General features: G+C 41.7%; 1 protein-coding gene across 9 annotated transcripts in view; it reads left to right on the top strand.

The window, feature by feature from the left end:
• NCOA7 (nuclear receptor coactivator 7) overlaps positions 1-27,663 on the top strand; it is a 160,685-nt gene that overhangs the window by 90,508 nt on the left and 42,514 nt on the right. For 6 of the 9 annotated variants that reach the window (XM_008263471.4, XM_008263469.4, XM_070073627.1 and 3 more), the window contains 7 exons: positions 4,404-4,483; positions 6,694-6,801; positions 12,218-12,331; positions 13,177-13,302; positions 15,917-16,101; positions 22,087-23,132; positions 23,764-23,932. In XM_008263471.4, the coding sequence (XP_008261693.3) occupies positions 4,404-4,483; positions 6,694-6,801; positions 12,218-12,331; positions 13,177-13,302; positions 15,917-16,101; positions 22,087-23,132; positions 23,764-23,932 (1,828 nt within the window). Of the gene's footprint in view, positions 1-3,858; positions 3,983-4,403; positions 4,484-6,693; positions 6,802-12,217; positions 12,332-13,176; positions 13,303-15,916; positions 16,102-22,086; positions 23,133-23,763; positions 23,933-27,663 lie in introns of those variants that run through there. The other 3 variants (XM_070073629.1, XM_008263473.4, XM_051854361.2) reach the window with 2 other exon arrangements.

Raw genomic sequence — 27,663 nt, 5'->3', positions numbered from 1 at the left:
CCGGCGCCGCTAGGCGGAGGATTAGCCTAGTGAGCCGTGGTGCTGGCCCTGGGACCTTTTCATATGCAGGAACATATGAACACTCATGTTCTGAACACTCATGTTTCAGGACTTTTGGGGAGGGAACTAAGATGCACCTGGTCTGAGGTTAACGCGGCTACCCTTTTCCTACTCTCCAATCCAGCTCTTACTGCTAAGATTTGTGCAGGGGGCTGGTGTGTGGCTCAGCAGTGCCAGCATCCCACATGGGTGCTGGTTAAAGTCCCAGCTGCTCCTCTTCTGATCCAGTTCCCTGCTAATGCATCTGGAAAAGCCACTGGAAGATGGCTCCTGCACCCATGTGGGGGACCTGGAAGAATTTCCTGGCTCCTGACTTCGGCCTGGCCTAGCCCTGTTCATTGCGGCCATTAGGGGAGTGAACCTGCAGATGGAAGATCTCTCTTTGTCTCTCCCTCTCTGTCACTCTGCCTTACAAATAAATAAAATAAATCTTAAAAAAAAATATTTATGTAGACTGAACCAGGCCTGGCTTGAAGGGCCTATGTTTTCTTCCTCTGAGGGTTTTGTCAATGAGGTGAGTCCTTATACTGAACTGGGAAAATCCAGCTCTGAAGATTGTTTCAGAGGTGGGGCAAGCAGGAGGTTCAGTTCTTGGTCTGGAGTGGTTTTTAATGAACACCTCCCACTTCCCACCCTGGCAATAGAGGCTTTTAACATTATTGGCCTCAGGTTCCTGAAAGCAGAGTTTGGGTGAGTATAAACTGCTGTGAGGAGGCTGGAAGTGGAGGTGTCAGTGCCATTAGGAAACCGTTACACCTTTAGGGATGCTCGTGCTAGATTTCAGTCCACACACACACACACACACACACACACATCCCAACACGCAGCAGAGTAGTCCCTGCCCGTGGCAGTTCATGTCTCTTCCTAGCTCTCCAGGGCCAAAGGCCAGAGACCTCTCCGGTGCTTTGTGAACTATCTGCTGCACATCTCGTCTCGGTAGGACGCACAGCACCTCGCTCAGTGAGGCACATAGTTGGATGTGTTTACAGCTCACTGCAAAAACATTTAAAAAGCAGTATGGTACCTTACTGTGTGCTATGACTATATAAAGGGAGTTGTTAGATACTTAGAATTTACCGTTTACTTCTCTGCTTTCTGTATTGAGCTATATTTCTACATTGTTTTACACTGTTTTGGCTGTGATAGACCTATGATTCTCCCAGTGTAATGTTCTGTGAGTGAGGAGTGTTGCCCACAGTCAGACCCATCAGGCTCATTGATGTGTACTGGGAAGTTCATTCAGCCAAATCCACTGGGTATCACATTAAGGCACAAGACATTCAAAGATGGGAACATCGTGATCGCCCCTGAAGGATTGTAAAATCTTTGACTGTGGAGGGAAAGCCTTTTGTTTTTCTCCGTTGAGTAATAATATATGCTTGACATTTTTCTAGCCTATCCATCTCTGCCAAAGAAAGGTAATTTAAATTTTGTACTAATTTGGGTGCGCATAGTTAAGTTTATTGTGAAAGGTTCAGCCAGCATGCAGTTATTGGTAGCAGCTGGGCACCTAGTAAATGCTCGTGAGATGGTGGCTTATAATAGTATTCTACTCTGGGATAGAGATAACTGCGTGCAGCTTGTGGGAGGGAGGGGGCCAGAAGCTGCCTCAGAGGGAAAGAGGAAGGCTCAAGAAATAGGAAGCATTTGCAAAAGGATATTCAGAGACTGTCCTGAATCAACAGGACCTAAGGTGATGACTGATTATGCTGACAGTGAGAAGGTCAAAGGGTACAAGAAAGAAAGTGGAGATGAGCTATTGAAAGGAGTGAACAACATTCCATCTAAGCCAAAGCCATCTGTGGAAGCGTGTGTCTACGAGTATTAGCCTGTGATATCCATTTCCCACATGAACAAAGCAAAAGCAAGCAATATGTGTTTTTCTGATTATTTAGAATGGAAAAATAGTTTTGTTAGCATTTCATTGTTTATATGCCAAGAGCTATACAAGCTAGATTTTATGTTTTATATATAAATCCACAATCATTAATCCCATCTTCCTGAAGTAATTTCAATGACTACCTGGAGTGGGGAGGTCATTTTTTTTTCAGTCTTAGGGAATTTTTAGTGTGCCTTTGGTTCTCTGAATGGATCTGATTGGAACACATAAATGACTAGAACAAGACTTCTAGATCAAATCAGCTTCTATTTAAATGTATTTTCTTTCCTCTTGGTTTTGAATTTTAAACAATATAAAGGAAATATTTAAAGCCAGATGTTTTCATGCTCCTGTGTCACCTTCTCCTGCAGTGTCCCTGTATGTGGTCTGTAGGTGATACGATATCGTTGATGACATTTCTCAAGTGGGCTGTTAGTGACACTTCTCAGATCATGGCATGCCATCGCCGGTCAGAGCAGGCCTCCTTGTAATTTACTCATTGATTTCCTTTTACCCTATTCTCTCTTATTTCCCTCTCCCACTCCATGGCATTCCATCGTGTGCAGTGTGCGTAGGCTCCTATGTTTATATGCCCTTGAAAAATGGTTATGGTTGTTTTGTTTCATCTGTTTCAAATGTACATAAATGACACTGTTTTATACATCCCATTCTGTTTCTCCTGATACAAACTTATTGCTGTGTAAACTTCTAACGACTGCCTGGAATTCCAGAGCACAAGGACCACTTTGTACTTACCCTCTAGCCCCTGACCGCCACCACTGACTTCCAGTAAATAGCCTCAGGCAGGCTACTTATGGTACATGAATATGTACCTCTTGGCAGGTGGTGCCCATCCGTGAGTTAAGTTGCTACATGAAATGAGTCATAATTCACTGGAATGGCTGAGCAGGTTACTTTCTAGGTAGCAACACTAGAATATTCCAATTTTTTGCTTTCTCTGTTTCTCCACCATCATGGTGAGTGTACCTGACTCTTTCTCACCATGCCTTCACACAAGACTTTCAGAATCAAGAGATTCCAGGCTGCCTCCCAAAAAAAAATTAGTAGTAAAATCAGGTATAACTCCAAGAGGTGACGTTGGAGAAGAACCAAGCTGGGTCTGTAAGGAATTACACTTGAGAAAGCACATAATTTATGCTGTATCAAGGCTTCTGTCTTCTTAACTATATTAAGCTGCAGATGTCACCATTGTTGGACTAGCTGGACATATTTGGGGCTGTGACTTGGGGATTGGCCCAGTATTAAATATGTGAAATGTTTTGGGGAAAAAAGGAATATTCAAACTTTTTTTATTTTGGTATAAAATGATGCCTAATTATAATTTGTACTCTTCTGATCACACAGATGTTAGGGCATCTTTTCATAGTTAATTCTATTTTATATTCTCTTGGTAATTTTTATTCATTGTGATATGTCTCTACAATATTCAATATATGGATTAATATACAAGATGTTTTTAGCCATAACAATGGGGCTTAATCATATGCAGCTGTCAATGGTTGAACATTTCTGAGCTATAAGAACAGGACAAATGTATGGTCCAACTTAATACATACAAGTTTTTCCAAATTTTCATTACAATGAGAAATATTGCAGTAACCATATGTTATGATGTATAGCATGTCTCTTATTTTGAATTTATCCTTAGACTGAATTCCTAAGAGAATGATTACTGAATCAGGGAATGAACATTTTTATGGCTGTCATACCTGTTGCAAAACCACTTTCTAAAAGGGCTGTACTGGTTGGCATTATGCAGCATTTATATCATGAGTCTACTGGTTTTAATCCAACTTTACCATCAATATGTGGTACATTTAAAGTATTTTAATAACTTTCAAACTTTACCTTACCTATTTTTTTTTTTTTTTTTTTTTTTTTTTTTGCCAGGCAGAGTAGATAGTGAGAGAGAGAGAGACAGAGAGAAAGGTCTTCCTTTTTGCCATTGGTTCACCCTCCAATGGCCGCCACGGCCCGTGTGCTGCGACTGACACATCATGCTGATCCGAAGCCAGGAGCCAGGTGTTTCCCCTGGAATCCCATGCGGGTGCAGGGCCCAAAGACTTGGGCCATCCTCTACTGCACTCCCGGGCCATAGCAGAGAGCTGGCCTGGAAGAGGGGCAACCGGGACAGAATCCGGCGCCCCGACCGGGACTAGAACCCGGTGTGCTGGTGCCACAAAGTGGAGGATTAGCCTATTGAGCCACGGCGCCGGCCACCTATTTGTTTTAATTTCTATTATTTAATTGCTGTTAGTATTAATCATATACTGAGGTCTTCGTTGATAAATAGTATGCCTTATGAGATTGCTATATTATGTCTTTAGTCCATTTTGTTAGTGTCTTTATTTTAGTCAATTGGAAGGTGAGTTTTCATGTAGTGTAGTTCATGCTGTCTTCAATTTCTGAAAATGAAATCATTTACCTGCAATTTATTCTTCAGATGACAATCAAAACAAATCACATGACAAAAAGGAGAAGAAGATGGTGGTTCAGAAGCCCCATGGTACCATAGAATACACGGTAAGTAAAAACAGAATGGAGTGGACATTTGTTAGTATTACTAGGTTGACCCAGTGTTTCTCCTTTACACATCCCGCTGCTTACCTGGATTTTTCTTTTCTACCTGCTAAATAATGAAGCTTCTCGAGGCCTGCTCTAGGTCATTTCTTTCCCTCTGTATTTTCTTTCTGGAAAATTTTATGTGAAGCAATGATCTGAGGATGTGAAGGTGATCTGGCTGCAACACCTGTCACCACATTGGTCACCAGCATTGCTTGGGCTGATCAAACAACACCTTCCCTCTTTGCTCCATGTCCCTCCCCCGCCCTCCCAAATCTGGGTAGAAGCTAACTCATCATGCCTACTTGTCTTCCATGCTTGGTGCTTTTTTAAGAAGTGGTGGCGCCATCATCCATTCATGTATACAAATCACACCCTTATCTTTGTATCTTCTCTTCACTCTCCAAGTTCATTCCTACATTCTGTGTTCATCCAGAAAGAATGGGCTAGAACCTTTCATTTTATACTCTCATAGAATCATATCCCTTTACATAGTATGTTTCAGTGTAGCATTAGTGATTCATTAGTGTGAGTGTTATTTTTATTTTGTGCCTTCAATTTGTGTATCCATGGAGAGACTGGACTCCTTTTTGTTCACCATCGTGTTCATGGCACCTTGTAAGATGTAGACCACCATACTGTTAAAACAATACTAACTTATGCTATGATGTGTACATTACCACAGCACACTGTGTGGTCTGTGCTTATCTCTCTGCCTTCACCATGAAGTTAAATAGTTAAAAGTTTTAATTTCTGGAAGTTCCCTTTTATACACCCTCCTAAATTTTTGTAAAAACACTTTACGACTGTTTCACTGTAATCTGTTACTCTGTTTATTCTGAGACATTTTATTGCATTAGTAGATTTTGATTCCAGGGGCAGTGGTAAGTTTAATTCTGTGTCTGCATCTTTATTTTTTCACCATTCCTCATCCTCCTGCAGCCTCCTCTCATCTCCGTGTAATTCAAGGCTCACCTAGTGGAACCAGTTCTGCTTCCAGGGTCAGCCACCAGTCTAGACTTAGGGCTGGAGATGGGAACTTCTTCTTTTTTAAGATTTATTTAATTTTTATTTGAAAGGCAAAGTTAGAGAGAGAGAGAGATTTTCCATCTGCTGATTCACCCCCCAAATGGCCACATGGCTAGAGTTGGGCCAGACCAAAACCAGGAACTTCTTCCAGCTGTTCCATGTGGGTATAGGGGCTCAAAATCTTGGGCCATCCTCTGCTGTTTTCTCAGGCTCATTAGCAGGGAGCTGGATTGGAAGTGGAGCATCTGGGACTCAAACTGGTACCCATATGGGATGCTGGTGCTGTAGGCAGTGGCTTAACCCTATAGGCCACAACTCTGGCCTCAGGAATTTCCAGTGACATTCATCAGAATGACTTCCCACCAGCAAGTTTGCCCACTGACTCTGGACAGGGAACGCCTAGGGTATTGACATGACTGCAGGCAGCCAACTTCTGGTGGGGTTTTCTTACAGTGAAGTTTCTCATCACCCTCTATTCCTGTTTCTCTATTATAGAAAGAGAGAGGTATACACCTAGAGCATATGTCACACATTTTATAGATTTAGGGAATAATACTAATTTGGTTGACCATGGAAAATAGTCCTTTTAATGACTGAACAAATACAAGTAGCTAATCTGAATTTCTTTCAGATTTCCTTGCCTTCAAAATTCTTCATTTGTTAGCTGAGTGACGTTCATGTGCTGATCCCTGGGGAAAACACCACTGATAAGTCACTGTTCAGGAGCTTTGAGTGCAGTGAAGAGACAGGCAAATAGAAAAATGATGACCTTAGAGAAAATTGCCCTCCCTCTCCTATGCATAGACACTGTGTGTTTTATTTCTTTTCTTCTTACAGTTTTATTTTACATCTCATGGACTTCTACTTCATACTTCTAACTTGTGTCAAAGTAAAAATAGGAAGTTATTGGTATACTGTGAAATTTGTTGATGAGGGAGCCCAGAAATTAATTGTATTTAATAAGACTTTGCTTTTGTTATATTAAGAATTGAGAATGTTTTTATTTTCTTACAAAGTACATGTGGATGAAACTATTACCTTTTCATTTACTCCTATTGTGGCTAGATTAATGTTGTCTATCAAAATTATTAATTCTGCTTTGTATATTGAACCTTTTCTATTACTCTGTTTGATTACTCTAGGCCGGAAGCCAGGATACCCTAAACTCTATAGCATTGAAGTTTAACATCACTCCCAACAAATTAGTGGAACTGAATAAACTTTTCACACACACTATTGTTCCAGGCCAGGTAATTAATTGCTTGTTGAATATGACTTTTTCCCATTTTTAATGCCTGACTATGGGTGTCATGGAATTATCATGTGATAAGTAGATTGGCTTAATCTCTTCTCCTTTAGATTGAAGAATTCTGAAAGTGAGATGAGCACCCTGAAATGATTGACATAGTTTATTATCAATATTGTTAGTGAGTGTAGTAGGTGTTTCCTAGGGCATCAAAGAAAGTTCTAAATTAATGTCATGTTTTCCCTCTGTCCAACAACAGACATTCTTGGAATATTTAATTCAGAATTGCAAGTTTCTTTTTTGTTTGTTTGTTTGTTTGTTTGTTTTGACAGGCAGAGTGGACAGTGAGAGAGAGAGGAACAGAGAGAAAGGTCTTCCTTTTGCTGTTGGTTCACCCTCCAATGGCCGCCACAGCTGGCGCACTGCGGCCGGCGCACCATGCTGATCTTAAGGCAGGAGCCAGGTGCTTCTCCTGGTCTCCCATGGGGTGCAGGGCCCAAGCACTTGGGCCATCCTCCACTGCACTCATGGGCCACAGCAGAGAGCTGGCCTGGAAGAGGGGCAACCGGGACAGAATCTGGCTCCCCGACTGGGACTAGAACCCGGTGTGTCGGCGCCGCTAGGTGGAGGATTAGCCTATTGAGCCACGGCGCCGGCCAGCAAGTTTCAATTTAGTCTTCTCCTATGGGGTCCAGTATTACCATCATTTTATTTTAAAGTAGGTAGAATTTTTGTCCTTTTTTTCTCAATTTGATATCATGAAAAGAGCCATCAACAAAAGACCACCATTTTTCCCCCAAGATTTTAATTGTAATTGTTAAACTGGGTGAAATTGACAAATTGAATAATTTTGCTACTCCAATCTAGTTAACTTATTTTGAATACCTTCTACATAATGAGATGTTATTAAAATTATATCTATGCAATAAATTTAAATAGTTAAGTCATTAAAAAATAGAACTTAGCTGAGACCAGGTATCCAGTCCCATCCATTAAGTGCTTCATTACCATGAGCAAATGTTGGTTTCCTTGTTGATTTACTAATGCATCTGACATTTCATTCTTCCAGGATAGATATTGCTACTTTTTATAAAAAGTAAAATAAAATAATAAAAAAGGTTTTTTAAAGGCAGAGTGACAGAGACAGAAGGAGAGATACAAAGAAAGAGATCGCTCATCCATTGGTTCACTTCCCAGATGGCCACATCAGTTTGGACTCAGGCAGGCAAAAGTCAGGAGCCTGGAACTCTATTTGGGTCTCCCATATGAGTGGCAGGGACCCAAGAACTTCAGCCATCTTCTGCTGTTCCCAGGCACATTAGTAGGGACAGGAAGTGGAGCAGCCATGACTTAAACCAGCGCTCTGTATGGGACCCAACATTGCAGGTGGCGGCATAACCCACTGTGCCACCATGCCAACCCGATACTGCTACTTTTCAGCACAGTTTTCTTTAGGCAATGATGACATTGTTCTTTGCATTTCTTTAAAGGGCAGCACATAAAGCCAACAGGCTCACATGTTAGCCAGTTTATATTTTAGTGTTTCTGATATTTATGTTCTTGTCAAAAGGAGAAGTTAGGATACTGCTAGTACCAGGTAATTGGGTGGGAGTGGAGGGGGGAGAGACAGAATTTTCAAAAATTAACTAGCTTTTATCTCTTAAGAAAGCAAACAGATCTTGCTCTCTTTCATTGTTGGTGTTATTTTATAATCTGGCATATTGCTGTACAGTGTATAACTAAGGGAATAGGCTTGTATTTGCTTTCTTTTTTTTAAATTTTATTGTTTATTTGAAAGTCAGAATTACAGAGAGGTAGAGACAGAGAGAGAGACAGGGGTCTTCCATTTGCTGAGTCACTCCTCAGATGGCCACAGTAACCAGAGCAGCGCTGATCCAAAGTCAGGAGGGAGCTTCTTCCAGGTCTCCCACATGGATGCAGGGGCCCAAGGACTTGGGCCATCTTCTACTGCTTTCCCAGGCCACAGCAGAGAGCTGGATCAGAAGAGGAGCAGCTGGACCAGAACCAGCACTCGTATGGGATGCTAGCACTTCAGGCAGAGGCATTACCAACTATGCTACAACGCCTGCCCCTGTATTTGCTTTCTTTTTCCTTTTATTTATTTGTTTGTTTGTTTATTTGACAGAGTTACATAGAGAAGGAGAGGCAGAGAGAGAGAGAAATAGACAGAGAGAGGTCTTCCATCTGCTGATTCACTCCCTAGTTGGCCGCAATGGCCGGAGCTGTGCCGATCCAAAGCCAGGAGCCAGGAGCTTCCTCCAGGTCTCCCACGTGGGTGCAGGGGCCCAAGGACTTGGGCCATCTTCCACTGCTTTCCCAGGCCACCGCAGGGAGCTGGATTGGAAGTGGAGCAGCCAGGACTCGAACCAGGGCTCACATGGGATGCTGGCAGTGCAGGCAGCGACTTCACCTGTCATGCCACAGAACCACCCCCTGTATTTGCTTCCAAGTGACTATCAGTACAGGAACCTATAAAAAAATTTTTGAGTAATTCCTTACACTGTGTTCATAAGTGATCATTACCATATTAAGGACAAGTGGCCAATAACAGTATAAGAACTGTTTGTGTGTACTGCAATGGTAAAAAATTCTCAAAATGGAAACCTCAAAACTTTTTTCCATTTGGCCTTGAATTTATCTTTGTGACCTGGGCAAGTCACTTCCTTTTTTTGGGTGTCAGTTTCCTAATCTGAGAAGCTAGGGGTTGGGCTATATTAACTCATGTTCCTTCCAGTCTTTTATTATGTCCAGTTACAGAACTAAGCAGATACATGCTGTTTGTTGTCCCAGGACAGCTGTATTTGTGCTTTCTACTGACAAAGATAAGGAATCAGAAAGAGTGAAATAGACTCAGGGGCTTTAAAGCTATAGATGACCTTTTCACTTTTAAAGATTGTCCAGTTCTCTGTCTTGGTGCCCGGAGGGGTAAGGTATCCTTCTCATCTCAGCAGATCCGATAAACCAAAATTCGTTTGATCTCCTCTGGTTCCAGGAAATTTGAGACTCACTCTTCAAGAGACTGGTTTGATGATTACCTTGAGGTAGAAAGAAAACTGGTCTAGCTGGGTCCGTGGCCACCTGTGAGAGTAATTTTTAGAGGTTACCTGGAAGCTTACTGAACTAAGATGATGCCCTAGGCTTGTTGCTTCAAAAGACAAAAGCCAAGATGAGCAAAATATGAAAAAAAAAATGGAGGCATAAAATGTTTTTTAGATTAGGCTGTGAGTTCTGATACTTAAATAAAATTTGAAGATGTGTACAAAAGTGTACTTTTGCAAGTAGTTTGTCTTGAGCACTCAGATGTTACCCTGTAGATGGATATATATTTTAGGATGTTTTAATTTTTATGGGATATCTTGGTTTACCTATGCTTAAAAGTTGTTTTCTAGACTACTGAAGCTTTGTTTTATGGGGGAAAAAAACAACACTTCAGCATCTCAAATTCCCATTTGTCGATGTGTTAGAGCAAACTTCCATGTTGAGATGGCACATAGTCACTTGGGAAGTCAAAGCTTCCCAGCCTTCTAATGCCACTTCTATCTGCAACTGATTAAGCATATGAGTAGCCCCTGATTCAACATTTAGAATGGGTCAGGCAATAGAATCCCAGTAAGTTGCTGATACCTTTTAAGAGTTCAGATGCAAAAATAAATTAATAAATAAATTAATTAATTCATGGTGAGTTACTTGTGAGAAATGCCATCCATTCATTCTTCTAGTTTAGCAATGGAAGATGAATTAAGAGAACTGTGTATGCAGACCACACAACTTTAGTCCTTTGTAAACTGCTCTTATAGAATTCTGAGCTTTGCCTTTGCTGTTGAAGATGTTGTAAAAAAAAAGTCCTCCAGAACCAGTTGTTAATATTTATTGTTAGTGCACCATTGAGGACAATTAGTTGAGTCTAGAAAATTACATTTTATGAGATTCCATAGGAGAATACTTGCATTCCTGAGAAAAAGATTTTTATCTTGCAGAAATTGGATTCTTCTAACTAATGATGTCTATCTTTGCATTGATTATGTAGAAAGTAATTTTATGTCCTATGGCTCAATGAACATTTCATAATTTTGGAGCATATGTTTTCAGAAGCGGTCAGTCCCTATCATATTTCTTTGACTTTGATTTTTCCCACTTGTATGTATCTTTTGTTGCTACCTCAAAATTTTCTGGATTGAACTGAAGCTTAAATAAAGTTAAAACAGAAATATTTCCCAAAGACACTGAATCATACTGTTGATCAATGATAAATTGTTTTATGACTAGCTCTGGTTTCTGTTTTATAACAATACAGGTTATCATTTTAAGATTATAAATATTTTGTAGAAGGAAGTTACTTTGTACAAGTTGTTGGCTGCTTTTTATTTGTAATTTTAGATAACCCAGACACTGATGAAACAAAGTATTGGGATTACTATGTTGATCTGACCTTGTAAGGGTTGTCATGTAAGGATCTTACTACTCTAGCACTCGGGGCCTGCTGGGAGGGAGCAAGCCCGGCTTTGTTCCATTTCTGCCTGACACAGGTATAATATTTAGAAGCACACCTTGCTTCTCTGTCCTCTGTTCCCTTGTACTATTAGTGTGCTTCCCTAGAAAGCTCTTCCCACATTCCCATCCACTTCCCACTTACTCTTCAAGGCTTCACGTGGCCTGCCCAGAATACCCACTTACCTTACTCTCTCCTTTCTTGAACACCTGCAGTGTCTATAGGTGTGTTCCATACCTTTCATAACGTACATTTGTATTGCTAAGTATCATATCAGGGTGTGGGGAGCAACTCGGACTAGACTAAGTTACTGGAATTAAGACTTATTCTATGCATCTGCTCTCCCACAATATGGCGCTGGGAGAGGAGGAAACAGCTTCTACACAGCTGCCTCCAGTTCAACCAATAAACTGTAGGACCTGCTCCTGATTGGAGGAGAGCAGCGTACTCAGCGTGTGGGTAGCAGAGTTGGGATTGGCGGAAGAGGACTATAAAGGAGGAGAGAGACAACATGCACCACGAACATCTATCTGAAGGAACACCTGTGCAGCCCCCGAGAGAGCCGGCCGGCGGTGTGCCGCTCCCCGCGGAAGTGGGGAAAGTGGCTAGGGGGAACCGCCCTTCCACGGAGGTGGAAGTGACGGTAGCCAACCCGGGAAGAACCAGCAGCAAACCCGGGGAGGGCCGAGCAGACGAAAGAACAACACAGGGTCCTGTGTCGTTCCTCCACGAAGACGGGGAGCGACATCAGGGATTTCTCTATGACAGTTAGTGTTATGGGTTCCATGAAAGCCAGTTCGACTTGGTCATGCACCGAGCAGGTTGCTGTGCAGAGTGCGTAGTGCTCTAAACTCTGGCTAGTGGTTTGTTGATTCTTGGTGCTCATCCAGCTCTTCTGTTGCATTCTCAGGTCCTTTTTGTGCCAGATGCCAACTTTCCTTCCAGTACCTTAAGACTATCGTCATCCAGTCCCGGTGCTACTGTCTCTCCTTCATCATCTGATGCAGAATATGACAAACTGCCTGTATGTATGTTATTCACTTCACACACTGACATTCATTGTATCAAAAAGATTTATTTGTGAGTTAAGGAATTCAACATGTTTTTTGCAAGATTGTATCTGAAATTCCCCCCAAAGGGACTAATTTGTCAATTAGTGGAGACAGTGCATCCTCTTGCAAGAGAAACTACTTTAAATTTAAGGTCTCCAGGAATAAATGCATGACTTGATTGAAAGTATGACATTGAACTCCCAGTGAAATGGATGGATTATTTGTATTCTTCCTTTCTCTAGAGAATGTGAATCAGGAGGCTAATGTGAATTCTTTCCTTTAGGTTATATTCTTACCTTTTTTTTTTTTTTAAGATTTTTATTTATTTGAGAGGCAGAGTTACAGTGAGAGGGAGAAACAGAGAGAAAGGTCTTCAGTCCACTGTTTCACTCCCTAAATGGCCATAATGGGCAGAGCTGGGCCAATCTGAAGCCAGGAGCCAGGAGCTGCTCCCAGGTCCCCCACGCAGGGGTGCAAGCCAATCCGACTCCTGGAGCCAGGAGCTTCCTCCAGGTCTCCCATGTGGGTACAGGGGCTCAAGCAGTTTGGCCATCTCCTGTTGCTTTCCCAGGCCATAGCAGAGAGCTGGATCAGAAGAGGAGCAGCCGGGACTCGATCCGGCACCCATATGGGATACCGGTGCTGCAGGCTGGGGCTTTAACCTGCAGCGCCACAGCACCAGCTTCAGATTTTTTTTTTTCAAGTTAATATACTATACTTGGTATGCTCGCAGAGAACCTTTATGGCTTGATTTATACATGTAACTTGCTTTGAAAAAATATTTTTATTTGATTTTGGACATTTTTGCTTTCATGAGGATGCTGACTTGGCAAGAAAGGCCTTAAAACCCATTGAAAGAGTTTTGTCATCTACTTCTGAAGAAGATGAACCAGGCGTTGTGAAATTCCTCAAAATGAATTGTCGATACTTCACAGACGGAAAGGTATGTGGCGACGCGTGTTTCCTTTTCTTGAAATCTGTGGAAAACTAAACAGAGTTACAAATTACTGGAAGGGAGTTTATACTAAAATATCTTACCCAAAGTTTCAGTTAAGGGTTTGTCAAGAATCCATTTACTTGCCTTTGATGCGTACCTGGCATTTTACTTATCGAGGGAATTGTCATCTTTGAGCAGAAGTGTGATTCTGTGTGACCGTGAACTTGTAGTTTAATCTTTCAGTTCTTGGTGTGCACGTGTTAGACAGTATAATGTATGTTTAACAGCAATGATGCAGTCAGACTCACTGAACTTAAACTCCAATGGTGCCATGCACTGGCTCTGACACCATGGGCAAGGAAGGTCTTTACATCTCTTTCCTAAGCCTTCAGTTTCTACATGTTTAAAATAGGAACAGTAATAAAGTTTAACTGTCATAAGGTCTTGTCATTAAAAGACATAATTCATGTAAAGAGCTTACCACATAATGTGCAAAATAGTGAGTTCTCGAGTTGTGTTTGCTGCTAGCAATGCTAATGTTAAAATTAGTGTCTACTACATCCTCTTGGCATTTTGGGTGTTGAGTTTTTTTTTTAAAGATGGATTAATTTATTTGAAAGGTGGAGTTGGAGGGAGAGAGAGAGAGAGAAAGAGAGAGAAATTGATTGATTGATTGATTGATTCTTCCATCCACTGGTTCACTCCCTAAATGGCTGCAAAGGCCAGGGTTGGGCCAGGCGGAAGCCAGAAGCTGGGAAGTTCTTCTGGATCTCCCATGTGGATGCATGGGCCCAAGTACCTTCTGCTGCTTTCCCAGGCACATTAGCAAGAGGACTGCATCAGAAGTAGAGCAACCGGGACTGGAACCAGCACTCATATGGGATGCCAGCATTGATGGCTTAACCCACCGTTCCACAAGGGTGGCTCCCATTAGTTCTATCTATCTATCTATCTATCTCTTTTTACAAAGAACAAATCCACATTTTATTGAGCCTCCAAAGAAGGGGATGTATTACTAGCCTGTTCTCACAGTAGAGACTTCCTATCAGCTTTCAGATAATAGGAAAAGTGTTATTGATGTGCAATTATAAGTTTATAAAATAAGAATAAGTAGTGCTTGCACAGAGGTAATTGTTATGCATTAAAAGTACCAAAATACATTATTTTTCTAAAGGAAGCCATTTGTATCCTGCTGTCTCCCTGGTAGCTAATACCCCCGTGGCCACTGAAGTCTGTAATGTAATCTACCCAAGCTGCAGACTTCACAGATCCCAGCAGTCTCCCGCTTTTTTTTTTTTTTTTTTTTTTTTTTTTTTTTTTTTAAGAAGAGAAGCAAGGTTTATTTGACAGATAGAGTTATAGACAGTGAGAGGTAGAGACAGAGAGAGAGGTCTTCCTTCCGTTGGTTCACCCCCGAAATGGCTGCTACGGTTGGAACTGTGCCAATCCGAAACAAGGAACCAGGTGCTTCTTCCCAGTCAAGCACTTGGGCCATCCTCCACTGCCCTCCCGGGCCACTGCAGAGAGCTGGACTGGAAGAGGAGCAGCCAGGACTAGAACTGGTGCCCACATGGGATGCCGGTGCTGCAGATGGAGGATTAGCCAAGTGAGCTACGGCACCGGCCCCATGCTTTTTGCTTTTAGTTCTTATGCTCAGCTGCACTCACTTTGGCTGCAAAAGGTCATATTCAAATATATTTGAAACATGGTTGCAACTAGAAACCATTATACTTACTGAAATAAGCCAGTCCCAAAAGGACACATATAATATGTTCTTCCTGATCTGTGATAACTAATAGAGCACCTAAAAGATAATCTATAGAAGCGAAATTGACACTTTGAGATACAATGATTTTGAACAACCCTTGTCTTGACTGTTGAGGAACAGATTTTTATACAATTTATTGAACTCTTTACTTAATATATGTGTATAAAGTTAATTGAAAATAGATCTTAGTTAAAAATAAGAATGGGAGTAGGAGAGGGAGAAGAAGGGTGGGAGTGGGGGTGGGAGGGCAGATAGGGTGGGAAGAATCACTATGTTTCTAAAGTTGTATTCATGAAATGCATGAAGTTTGTATACCTTAAATTAAAGGTTTCTAAGTAAAAAAAATTGCAAATGTAAAAAAAAATATATATGTTGAATGTTGCTGCCTGTGGGCTTTCTCAATACTTTAGAGAAAAATATTGGGATTATTCTCTGGCACTGTGACTCTGAGTCGGCTGCTCCCTGAGCACAGCACAATGCCAGGTACTTGTTGGCCATGTGGTGAGGATTCGCTGAGTGAGCTATGAAGCACTCATTTTGCAGACCAAGAACTGGGGAATCTGAGGCAGGCACGTGGGCACCAGGACCACAGTGCAGCCATGCTGCTGTAGCGGCCATGATGAAGCAGGCTGGGCTGACTGCCACGCGAGGCATGTCCATTTGCGCTGCCTCAGCACCCATCGCGGCATTTTTGCAGCCTGTCTTTCTAGCCCTCATCGTGGAGATGTGGTTGTCACATAGGATGCTGAGGTTCACAATCTCTTGGAATGGCACCAGGAGTTAAAGCTGTGGCTTTGGTTGCTGGAAGCATTTCTGCCTGACGTGAACCTGTCCTGTTCCTCTCTCCTACAGGGAGTGGTCGGAGGCGTCATGATTGTCACTCCTAACAATATCATGTTTGACCCTCACAAGTCCGATCCCTTGGTTATTGAGAACGGGTGTGAGGAGTATGGCCTCATCTGCCCCATGGAAGAGGTCGTCTCCATTGCCCTCTACAATGACATTTCCCACATGAAGATCAAAGATGCGCTGCCATCGTAAGCCACTTCCTTTGTTTGCTAGTACAGGCGGGTGGGGGGAGTCAGGTGCAGTCAAAAAGTGAGGCTATTTGCAAGGCTGAGAGTTTGTGCAGAGGTGAATTTGAAGGTGGGATATTTGGACACTAAAAAAATAAAACCAGAAAAATTAGAAGTAGAAACAGTGCCGTCTATGATACGGGAAGAGTTCAATATATAAAGGCTAAAGGACAACAGCAAAAAGCCAGCATTTAAAAATATTTGGCTTGTTTTTCCAAAAAGCAGTGCATGTTTGGGGTTTTTTTAAATATTTTTTTGGACAGGCAGAATGGACAATGAGAGAGAGAGGGACAGAGACAAAGGTCTTCCTTTGCTGTTGGTTCACCCTCCAGTGGCCGCCACGGCCAGTGCGCTGCGGCCGGCGCACCATGCTGATCCGAAGGCAGGAGCCAGGTGCTTCTCCTGGTCTCCCATGGGGTGCAGGGCCCAAGGACCTGGGCCATCCTCCACTGCACTCCCGGGCCACAGCAGAGAGCTGGCCTGGAAGAGGGGCAACAGGGACAGAATCTGGTGCTGCGACCAGGACTAGAACCTGGTGTGCCGGCGCCACAGGCAGAGGATTAGCCTAGTGGGCCATTTTTTTTTTTTTTTTAAGATTTATTCATTTAAAAGACTGAGAGGGAGAGAGATCCTGCATCCAGTGGCTTGCTCCCCAGGGCCACAACAGTGGGTCTGGGCCAGACCAAAGCCAGGAGCCTGCAACTCCACCCTGGGCTCCCGCTTGGGTGGCAGGGCCCCAAGTACTCGGGCCATCTTCTGTCACCTTTCCAGGTGCATTAAATAGCTGGGTTTGAAACGGAGCAGGCTGGACTCAAACTAGCACTCCAATATGGGATTCAGGTGTGGTAAGCAGGGGCTTCAACCTGCTGCACCAAAATGCCAGCCCACAATGCATGTTCTGAATGAGTTTATGAAGGAAATGAAGTTTCTTGGAAAGAACGTTGGTCAGATGACCAGGAAGTGAGTGAATTGTCTTCTTTTTGGGAGAGCTGTGTTCCTCTTCATCTAAACACCGGAAGAAGCCATCTTCCTAATGCAGAAAGAGAGGTTTTGGGGACATTGTGGTAGCTCCCCCCAACACTGTAACTAGACTGCCTTACGTAGTGTTTGCTTTTTTTTAATCTGAATTATAGATGAATAATCCCTTAGTCCTGATTACTTTGCTGTATGGTACTGTATGGTATTTTTTATTTATTTATTTGACAAGCAGAGTGGACAGAGAGAGAGAAAGGTCTTCCTTTGCCGTTGGTTCACCCTCCAATGGCCGCCGTGGCCAGCACACTGCGGCCAGCACACCACGCTGATCCAAAGGCAGGAGCCAGGTGCTAATCCTGGTCTCCCATGGGGTGCAGGGCCCAAGCACTTGGGCCATCCTCCACTGCACTCCCTGGCCACAGCAGAGAGCTGGCCTGGAAGAGGGGCCACCGGGTCAGAATCCGGTGCCCCGACCGGGACTAGAACCCGGTGTGCCGGCACCGCAGACGGAGGATTAGCCTATTGAGCCGTGGCGCCGGCCCTGAGTTTATTATTTTAAGAAGAGTGGGAAGCTGCCTCTCCATGAAGAAAGAGTTAAGAAAGCTGAGGGCGTTGACTTCCAGGGACAACCTGATTTCAACTGTCACATAGCCACTGTGTCTGTTCTCTAAAAAAGCCCTCAGTAGGAATCCTAGGAACCCCTCAGTGATAGGAAGGTAGAAGCAAGGCAGGAGGTCCTCACAGTGCAAAAGGGAGCCAGCCCTTGTGACTCATGGAAAAAGAAGGAGAGCTAGCCGGGGAACAAACCTAGACACAGTGTCCCCAGCGGTTTGTGACAGCAGGCTCCCTGGACTCTACCTAACCCCAAGCCATGGAAGCTTGCACAAGAACGGGAGCACTGGGCTAGGGTCTGAGTTCTGCTACCAGGAAGTGTTGACGTGAGAGCTTTAGGAGGTGGCAGCAGGTCAGGCAGTACTGTGTGATGAGAGGACCAGAGCCACACTGCCTGGCTTTCCCTTACTCCGCCTCTTAGGGCCCTGTGTCCTGCATGAGCTCCTCAGTACTGTACCTCTATTTCCTGTTCTGTAAATGGAGCTAACAGCGTTGTTCAGCTGGTAGCACTGTGGTAAGAACTAAGCACGTTTATATCCCCAAACTCTTGGAAAACAGCCTGATACTTGCTAAAGTGTAGCCTGTTATATTTGAACTTTCAGTGCAAAGCTGAAGCTCTGTTCATTGCTCTGTGCAAATCTTGTTATCCATGTGATGGAGGCATCTACTGCATCTTAATACACGCCTCTTCATGCCAATGATATGGAGACAGGGGGTGCCCTTAAGGAGCCTGCATTCTGTTGGGTGCCACAGACATGTGGACACAGTCATAGTTGCAAGGCCCTGTGGATGCAGCAGTGCACACAGCATTCCATGAGGACTCAGTTGAGGAAATGAGGGAATGAGGGACTCTTAGAGGAGGAGCAGGCAAGGCAGTGAAAGAGTTGGTTCAGGAAAGCAGGTGCGAATATTGAGTTCTCTGCAACAAGAAGGAAGAAGATGAGGTTTTTTAAGGTATAATTAAGTTTGGAAATGGATGGCCAAACAGACTTTTTTTTTATCAGTTGCTGGCTTCCAATGGATTAGTACTTTGCACATCTTCAGCTTGGGTTATTAAGTTTTCGGCTTCATGATAGAAAGGGAGGGTGCATCTTTACAGAATGATTTCTCTCAATGTGAGATTATGTTAGTGATCCAGAACACTGGCAGAAAAAGAAAAGAATTAAGAATTTGCTCCTAATTTATTGAAATTATTTTGGGATTATACATTGATTTCTGTTTTGGATGCAGGTTTATATAGGATTTTTAGTCTGATGAGCAATGTGTGTACAAAATAGCAAAACTGAATGTATGAGTGAAATCAGGATGAAATGAATTTTTTGTTGTCTTCAGAATTCCATCAAATGTTCAATTGCTTAAAATGTCTATGTGACTGAAAGTTTAATGGTAAAACAATAAGTGCAAATTATTTAGGTGCAATGTACAAATCATTTTTTAAAGTGCAAAGGTATTTTTTTTTTTGCACCAAGGTAAGTACCTTTTAATTCCACTTCTCCATGAACTTTCTGAAACACCCTTACTTGTATAGACACACATATGTATGTATATATTTCAATTGTGTTGACCTGAACTATGATAAATATAACAAAGCCACACAGCAAAGTCTAGGGGATCAGTAAGAGCGGGGCTCCAAACCTGAAGATCTGGTGTAGTCGCTTTCCACACCTGACAGGTGACGCCCATAGGTCAAGCCCCTTCATCTCCCTGGGCCTCTACTTTCTCTCCTGTGAAATGGGAAGGTTGAGACTTCAACTTTGGATCTCTGATCTCCACCAGGAAAAGACATGACTCTGTTTGCCCATGTACTCAACCCTAAGTGCAGGGCCAATGATGCCACCCGCTGGGCATGAACAAATCTGCTGAGACATTGAGAAGAGCCTGTCAACAGGGCCCAGCTGGGGTCTGATCTCATAGTTCACCAGCTGTGCACCCCTGGCCATGTGGCTTAGCCAGTGCAAAGGTATTTTAATGTTCATGGAAAAATGGAATTAAAATTTTATCTTAGTGGCAAAAACTTTTGAAATCCACATGTGGTTTTTCTTCATAGTACACATTTCCTTGATTTTAAGGATCCCTCATATGCATAAGTTTCAAATTTTTTGTACCAAAATAAACTGATGTTTACATTATGCTAACTACAAACTTCTTGAAAGACTTTGGGTGTGTGTGTGTGTGTGTGTGCACATATGTGTGTGTGTTTTAACTCCAGCTGCTACTGAGAGTAGGAAGGGAACTAAAGAGATTATTGAATAGCATGAGGTGCCTGGCTGAGTCTAGAAAATGTTAATTAACAGCTAAGCCAGATGACAGCATTATGTGCTTTGCCCTCACACAGCCTGGCAGCTGCATTGTATATAAAAAAGCAGATGGCTAAATTAATCCCATTTAGGGAATTGGAAGCCTGGATTACATAGAACAAGAAGGGAGGGGTGGGCAAGGTAGTTTAGGAGCTAATTAGCTGCAGTTGAATGTACTCTGTGGGGGTCAAGTGAGGTAGGAAAGGGCTTGGATGTTTATGGAGGAGTTTTGCTTATAAATCATATATGTATATATATAGTGTATATGTGTATATATATAGATATATAAAGCTGGATATCTCTCTTGCAGGGCATCTTGTAGTATTTTATATGTGAAATTAAATGTTGGCTTCCAATGTGATGATTACACTACAGTATACCAATTGTTTTGACTCTAGGATTGAAGCATATTTATCGTCTCCTGGGATGCCAGTATTGGGCTGAAGTGCAGAGACTGTGGCCCACCCATAGTTTAGAATATGACACTCAGGGACTCAGTGGATGCTTATTGGGCTGAAATGGGTTATGAATTAAAGAGGATTTGTAAAGCATGGGAGCAGGGCTTAACATTTATGTAGACTTTTGTTTTCTGTTGGAAAATGCAAGGATGTTCCATTCAAGTAGTTTATAAAATAACTTCAGGGTAGACAGTCTTGTAACTGGAGAGCTGCCTGATACGATGCTGTTTTGTTGTCATAATTTATTTTAAAGGCAGAATAATAGAAAAAGTACCTGAAGGTGATCTGCCCTTTCTAAAAATATAATTATTTGTGAAATTAAAATGTTTTAGAAAAGAGTTTTTATATTTCTGTACTTCAACTCCATAGTGGCACTACCACTAGTAATGGTAAGTAGAAATACAGGGTTATGTGAGATATTTCTTGTTACAATTTTTACATTGTGTGTTTCTTAGCCATGTATTTTAAACTTGGAGAAGATGTCTGTCAATACTTAATGTAACTCAAATCTGGGTAGTAAAGTGTCTGTTATTAAGAAAAACAATTGGGGGCAGGTATTTGGTACAGTACGTGGGATGACCCTACCCTATACCAGGCTACCTGGTTGGAGTCCTGGCTCTGCTCCCAATTTCAGCTTTGTGCTTATGTTCACCCTGGGAGGCAACAGGTGACAGCCCAGTAGTTGGGTTTCTACTTGGGAGACCTGGATTGAGTTCCTGGCTCCTGGCCCTGGCTATTGCAGGCATTTAGGGAATGAGCCAGGAGATGGGAGGTTCTTTCTATCTATCTGTCTTCCTATCTTTTAAATACATTTTTAAAGGAAAAAAATAATTGACTGCATCTAAGGACAATAGATTCAGCTGATAAACCAGTTGCCCTGCTTCCATAAAGTAAGATAATATTGTTACAAAAAGAGAGAGATGTTTAAATTATTTAAAAGTATTCTAAATAAGAGGTCTTTTTGGAAAGACTTTTCAATAAATTCTAAAACTGTAAAAGGGAGCTACTGCTATATATCTACAGTATATATAGCACCTCCTTGTGAGTAGCATCTCTTGCATTTCTTTCATGCATAGCAGGGTGTCAGTTATTAGAAGCATTAGCTTCTAGGTCATGAAACCTAAAATTAGAGTTCAAGATCTGTCACTGTCTATAGAGCAGTTAAATGAGTAGCTACTAAGTCAATGAGACTTTCAGTATTAATGCAGTTGTTCTTGATACTATTTAATTAAAATTTTGAATGTATAAGGAAATTGAGTTGTTGATAAAGCATTTCCTCTCTTTTATCCTTTCTTTTATGAAAAATGAAAAATCTCAGGCAACATCACCATTCACATATGTCTTCCAGAACCATCCATGTGTCTCTAGTAGGGTATGCAACTCTCATGGTTCGTCCTTTTGCCATTTTCTTTAGTTGACTTCTGTTTCATTTTGAAGTTTATTTCTGGATTTCATTTTCTTATTCTGAAATCATGTAAGCATAAGTTGTGGTTTATTTGTGTGTTTTTTGGTTGAGTTTTTGTTTTGTTTTTTGCCTTTCCTCCATTTTGTTTTTGGTTTTATTTTTAACATTCCATGTGCACCCACCATTTCTCCCCCAACAGTGACCTACCTCAGGATCTTTGTCCTCTGTACAGGCCTGGAGAGTGGGAAGACCTGGCTTCGGAAAAGGATATCAACCCATTCAGTAAGTTCAAATCCATCAGCAAGGAAAAACGACAACAGAACGGAGAGAGAACCATTTCTTCAGATCCCAAATCAACAGGACCTTTGGAGAAGTCCAGAGAACACACACCTACGAAGCCCTCAGATGGCTACATGTCAGGGAAATTCAAGAAACTGGAATCCTCTAGAGAGACAACCACTGGGTCTCCCACAGTGACTAAGCTCCCCAAGAAACCTTCTGATGCTAACACTGCATTTGAATCTGTGACCAAAGAAAACTCCCTTTTAGGGGAACATGATGATTTTGTTGACCTGGAAGAACTTTCTTCTCAAACTGAGAGTGGAATGGACAAAAGAGACCCCTCAAAGGAGTGCCTTTCGCTTGACCCAGAAGAGCGAAAGAAGGCTGAATCACCGCTGATCAGTTCCGCTGTGGAAATGCAGGTGCGGTCAGCCTTGAACTTTTCAGGAACAGAGAGTGACGCTGAGCTGAAGGGGGCCCTAGATTTAGAAACTTGTGAGAAGCAAGATATAATGCCGGAAGTAGACAAGCAGTCTGGTTCCCCTGAAAACCAGGTAGAAAACACACTGAACATACACGAAGATCTGGATAAAGTTAAACTCATTGAGTATTACCTAAATAAGAACAAAGAAGGGTCACAGTTATCTGAACATTTGCAGAAGGCAGAATTAAGTGATGGCAGAAGCATTGAGCCAGTGGGAATAGACATCACCCTTAGCAGTTCTCTTCCCCAGGCAGATGATCTCCTGACTGAGGGTAATAAAAAGACAGATAAAACTTGGGTCAAAGAGAGAGGGCCACTTCCACTGAAACTGGACCCTTCCACAGGAGAAAATGTGGATAAAGAGTCTCTCGACTCCTCTTTGGATTCTGCTCTGGACAACAGCTGTCAAGGCGCACAAACAGATAATAAATCTGAAATTCAGTTATGGCTGTTAAAGAGAATTCAAGTACCCATTGAAGGTAAGCTGTTTTTCTGTAATGTCTTTATATTGGGTTGTATAACTATCTTTCTAAAACTCCCTCAAAAAATAGCAAAGGTACTATAATTACTTGAGAACAATTTTTTTTTTCAGTAGAGTATGTCATTGTTGATAGCATTAATTGGGAAAAATATATGGTGTCTATTTTGGAAATTGAACGATGACATCAATTTCTAGAATTCTATTTAAAAAATAATTTGAATTTAAAAAAATCTTTCAAGTAACTTTCCTTTTTCTCCCTTGAGTTTTCAGCTTTCAAGGAGTACAAAATGTTTCCAAACTAAATCGCAGTATAGCATGACTGGGTCCTCAGTACCATTATTGTGGACTGTCAGAATGCTCCATCATTTGCTGTTGGATTGGTTGTCACACATTTCCAGGCTGTAGCATCCCATAAAATGTGGACCATTTGAAGACTTCAAAGATTTTTCCTTTTATGCTAAAGAAAGTCTGAAAAATTTATTAGTCCCGATAGGATGTAGTGTTATGATGCTGCTGCCATATGTTGTCACTATTCATCACTAAGAGAGGTTGGACACTATAAGTACTCTGTGCATTTCCTGTCACCAATATTGTTGTCATTGAGGAAGATTTTTTCGTGTTTAATTCAGATATACTTCCTTCAAAAGAAGAGAAAAGCAAGACCCCGCCCATGTTTCTGTGCATCAAAGTGGGAAAACCAATGAGAAAGTCCTTTGCAACCCACACTGCAGCCATGGTCCAGCAGTATGGCAAACGAAGGAAGCAGCCAGAGTATTGGTTTGCTGTTCCTCGAGAGAGGTGAGTATAGGCTAAGTTGGAAACTGTTGGTCAGTCAGAGTCTAATTGCATTTTTATATTCTTCCTCTTAAAACGTTGAATTATTTCTTGACTAGGACTTTTCTCATGATTATAGATTTTATAATCTCTAGCAGAATACTATTTGAGTGGCTTTCTGCTAAATGGTGGTTGTAATATAGAAAATAAGAACTCATCATAGGTATCGTGTACTAAGCCACATTCATAACTTTCTACCCAGCCGATTTTTAAATGAAGGAAGATTTAGATGTTCTCAAATGCCAGTAATTAGAAGTGTCATCCCATTGAGAATAAAGGAATACCATGGAGCAAATCCAAACCCTCTCAGTGCAGTAAAGAGGTGTGATGATAGGTTTTTTAAAGATTTATTTTGTTTATTTGAAAGTACAGTTACAGAAAGAGAGTGCGCACATCATCTTCCATCCTCTGGTTCACTCCCCCCACATGGCTGCAAAGGCTAAGGCTGGGCCAGACTGAAGCCTGGAGCCAAAGGACTTGGGCCATCTTCCACAGCCTTCCCAGGTACATTAACAGTGAGCTGGATCAGAAGTGAAGCAACTGCGACTGGAACCAGCACCCATATGGTATCCTGGCATCGCAGGCAACAGCTTTACCCACTATGCCACAACATTGGCCCTGATTGTAGTTTCAGAAACACTTATAATCTAAGCAACTAAAGATTCTGTGGCCTTTTGGAGGGGGTTCCTGAGGCTTGACAGCATGAGAAAAGTTTCGGGTCCTCCCTGGGTGGATTTGAGGGGTTGTGCACCTTTAGAGAGATTTGTGGTTATTTTTTAAATTTTATATTTTAATTGATGCATAATAATTGTACATAGTTAGGGGATGCAACATGATATTTTGATGTATAAAACCTGAACTGATCAAATCAAGATAGTTTAAATATAAAACTCACAAACTTCATATTTCTTTGTGTTGGGAACATTCAAAATCCTCTCTTGCTGTTCTGAAATATACAGTAAATAACTGAACTAAGATCACCCTACTGCACTATAGAAACCAGAACTTATTCCTCCTATGTAATTGTAATTTTGTACAAATTAACCAAATTCTCCCTACCCCCAACCCCTTCCCAGCCTCTGGTAACCACAATTCTATGCTTTAGTTTTGTGAGCTCAACTCTTCTGGCTACCACGTAGGAGTGAGAACTCATGGTATTTGTCTTCTGTGCCTGGCTTATTTCACTTAACATAATGTCCTGCAGATGCATCCACGGTGCTGCAGATGATAGGATGTCATTTTTTATGGCTAATATTCCTTTGTGTATAGCGTATGTGCCATATGTTCTTTATCCATTTGTCCACTGGTAGACTCTCAGGTTGATTCCATTCTTCACTATAATGTTGACTACCGTGAATAATGGGAATGTAAACAAGGGATTTGTATTTTGAACAACTGAAGACATTTACTGGCTATGTAGTATGGGATAACAGAGTTAATGGCATAGAAAATACTCAGAAATTCACTATTGAGGATGTTTTTATAATACAAATAATTAGAAAACATTCTTTCTAGCAAAAATGGTGTTACTCTTTAGTCTGCATGGTAAAAACATCTTTACAAAGACCACACAATTAGTTTTTTAAATTATTAAACCCACACATAATTACCTTTCCCTGACTAGTCATTAAACATCATCATCTGGGCCAAGCTCTTGGCTGATACACCTGCCCAGAACAAATATACCCAGCAAGCATCCTTAGCATGAATCCTCATAAAGCAAATTAAATTTCAAACAATAACTTGCTGATGATTACCCTGAATGATAATTCTCACCAGGAGACTTGTCTCATTTTAATAAATTACATTTGGCGTGAAAAATAGCAGGATTTTTATTATTGCATTTGCTAAGAGCTTTTCTTTGGCTTAGAAACAAACCCTTGTCAACAGGGACATTAAACAGATTACGTTTTGCTTTTGTGTAATACTCATATACTCCTTTATCTGTACCTGCAGCCCACTGCATCTCATTAAAGCCTTCAACGAGGGACACTGGAGGAGTGGGTAGTAAAATATGTGTCTTTTGCTATTATTTCAAAATGTTTCAACAGAGCAAAATAAATTCCCTTAGCCCTGTTAAAATGGGAGTTGTGGAATTAGAACTTCACAGCTGCGCAGAACCTTAGAGATTTTGGCCAATTCAGGATCATCTAAATGAGAAAAACTAAGCACTGAAACTTTTAGCACAGCGTGTGGGTGTGTAAACTTTTGTTCTCTACCAGAAAAATTACCTGTCATAGTTATTGCCTTTCTCTGGGAAAATATATTATTGTTAAAAATATGTTTTTCTCAACTTTATCTTTAATGGGATCGTGTGCGCCAAGAACACTTGTGGAATAGCTCTAGCACTCTCACAATCTAATTATTTTTACTGCCATTCTTTAACCAAGAAGAAATGCTTAACACTGAAATAGTGCTTCTTCTAAGCTTTTGAAACTAGGTCACTTGTTGAATTCATTATACTGCATTTTATATTGACTCATTTGTTTTTGGGCAGCAAATACTTGGAATATTTATAATTATTATTAATTGACAAAAGGTTTTTTTGGAGATGTTATATAGCACTGTGCTGATGATAATTGTTTTTTTTTTTTTTGAGGGGGGGTGTATAGAGATTAGGAAATTTCATTGTAGTTGTTCCCTTATGTAGTTCCATGTCTTCTTGCCCAAAAGGAACCCACATTTTACTTTAAGAAGAGAAAAATGAAGCAGTCCTATATCTTATAGTTAATTCCCACCAAAACCTCAAAGTGTACAGTAAGTTCATTTTTTATTCCAGTTTGTGCAGTTCTTCAGAGCTTGAAGTTCAACAGAAGCCCTTCGGGGGAGTGAAGTAGCATCGTGTGATATTTTTTCATTGTGATGGCAACTTGATTCCCTCCCTGCCTCTACCTGAATCTGTCCTTCTGTGTCATGGACCCCAGCATGCAGTGGCATTTCAGTAGCAAGGTGAAGTCACCCATGCAGTGGTTACATTCTTGGGTCTCGGTGTCCTCATGTAGACCTTGTAGATGTGACAACCTGTTACCTTCAAGCTGTCTCAGCTTTTCCTACTCTTACTCTTGGCGCTAATTTAAACATCAAGGCTGTATAATTCTACTCCTTTGAATCTTTTTCTTCCTCTTTCTCTTTCTTTTGAGTGGCAGCAAGGGAAGCAGAGAGAGAGAGAGACAGAGAAAGTATCTTCTATCCTTTTGTTCACTCCCTGAATGCCTGCAACAGCTGGGGCTGAGCCAGGCCAAAGCCAGGAGCCAGCAATGCCATTGGGTCTTCCACATGGGTGGCAGGAACCCAAGCATCTGGGCCATCATCTGCTGCCTCCCAGGTGCATTACCAGGAATTGGGTTGGAAGTAGAGGTAGGACTCAATACCAGGCACTTTGATAGAGGATGCTGGCATCCCAAGCAGCAACTTAACACGCTGTGCCATGACACTCCGCGGTCCACCATATTTTAATAATCTGGTACAGGATTTCAGAGCCTTGGCACTGTTGGCGTTTTGGGTTGCATGATTCTCTGATGAAGGGGAGTAGAGAGAGGATGCCCTGTGAATCTCAGGGTGTTTAGTGACACTTGTGGCCTGTTTGCACCAGCGGGCAGTGGCACCTCACCAGTTAGGACAAGCAAAAGTATTTCCAGATGTTGCTACATATTTTCTGAAGAACAAAGTCCAGAATTAGACCTAGGCCCATGAGT

This window comes from Oryctolagus cuniculus, chromosome 5 (assembly GCF_964237555.1).
Source record: "Oryctolagus cuniculus chromosome 5, mOryCun1.1, whole genome shotgun sequence".
Classification (NCBI taxonomy): domain Eukaryota; kingdom Metazoa; phylum Chordata; class Mammalia; order Lagomorpha; family Leporidae; genus Oryctolagus; species Oryctolagus cuniculus.
The sequence above is the reverse complement of the archived record's forward strand: the minus strand, read 5'-3'. Positions and strand labels throughout refer to the sequence as shown.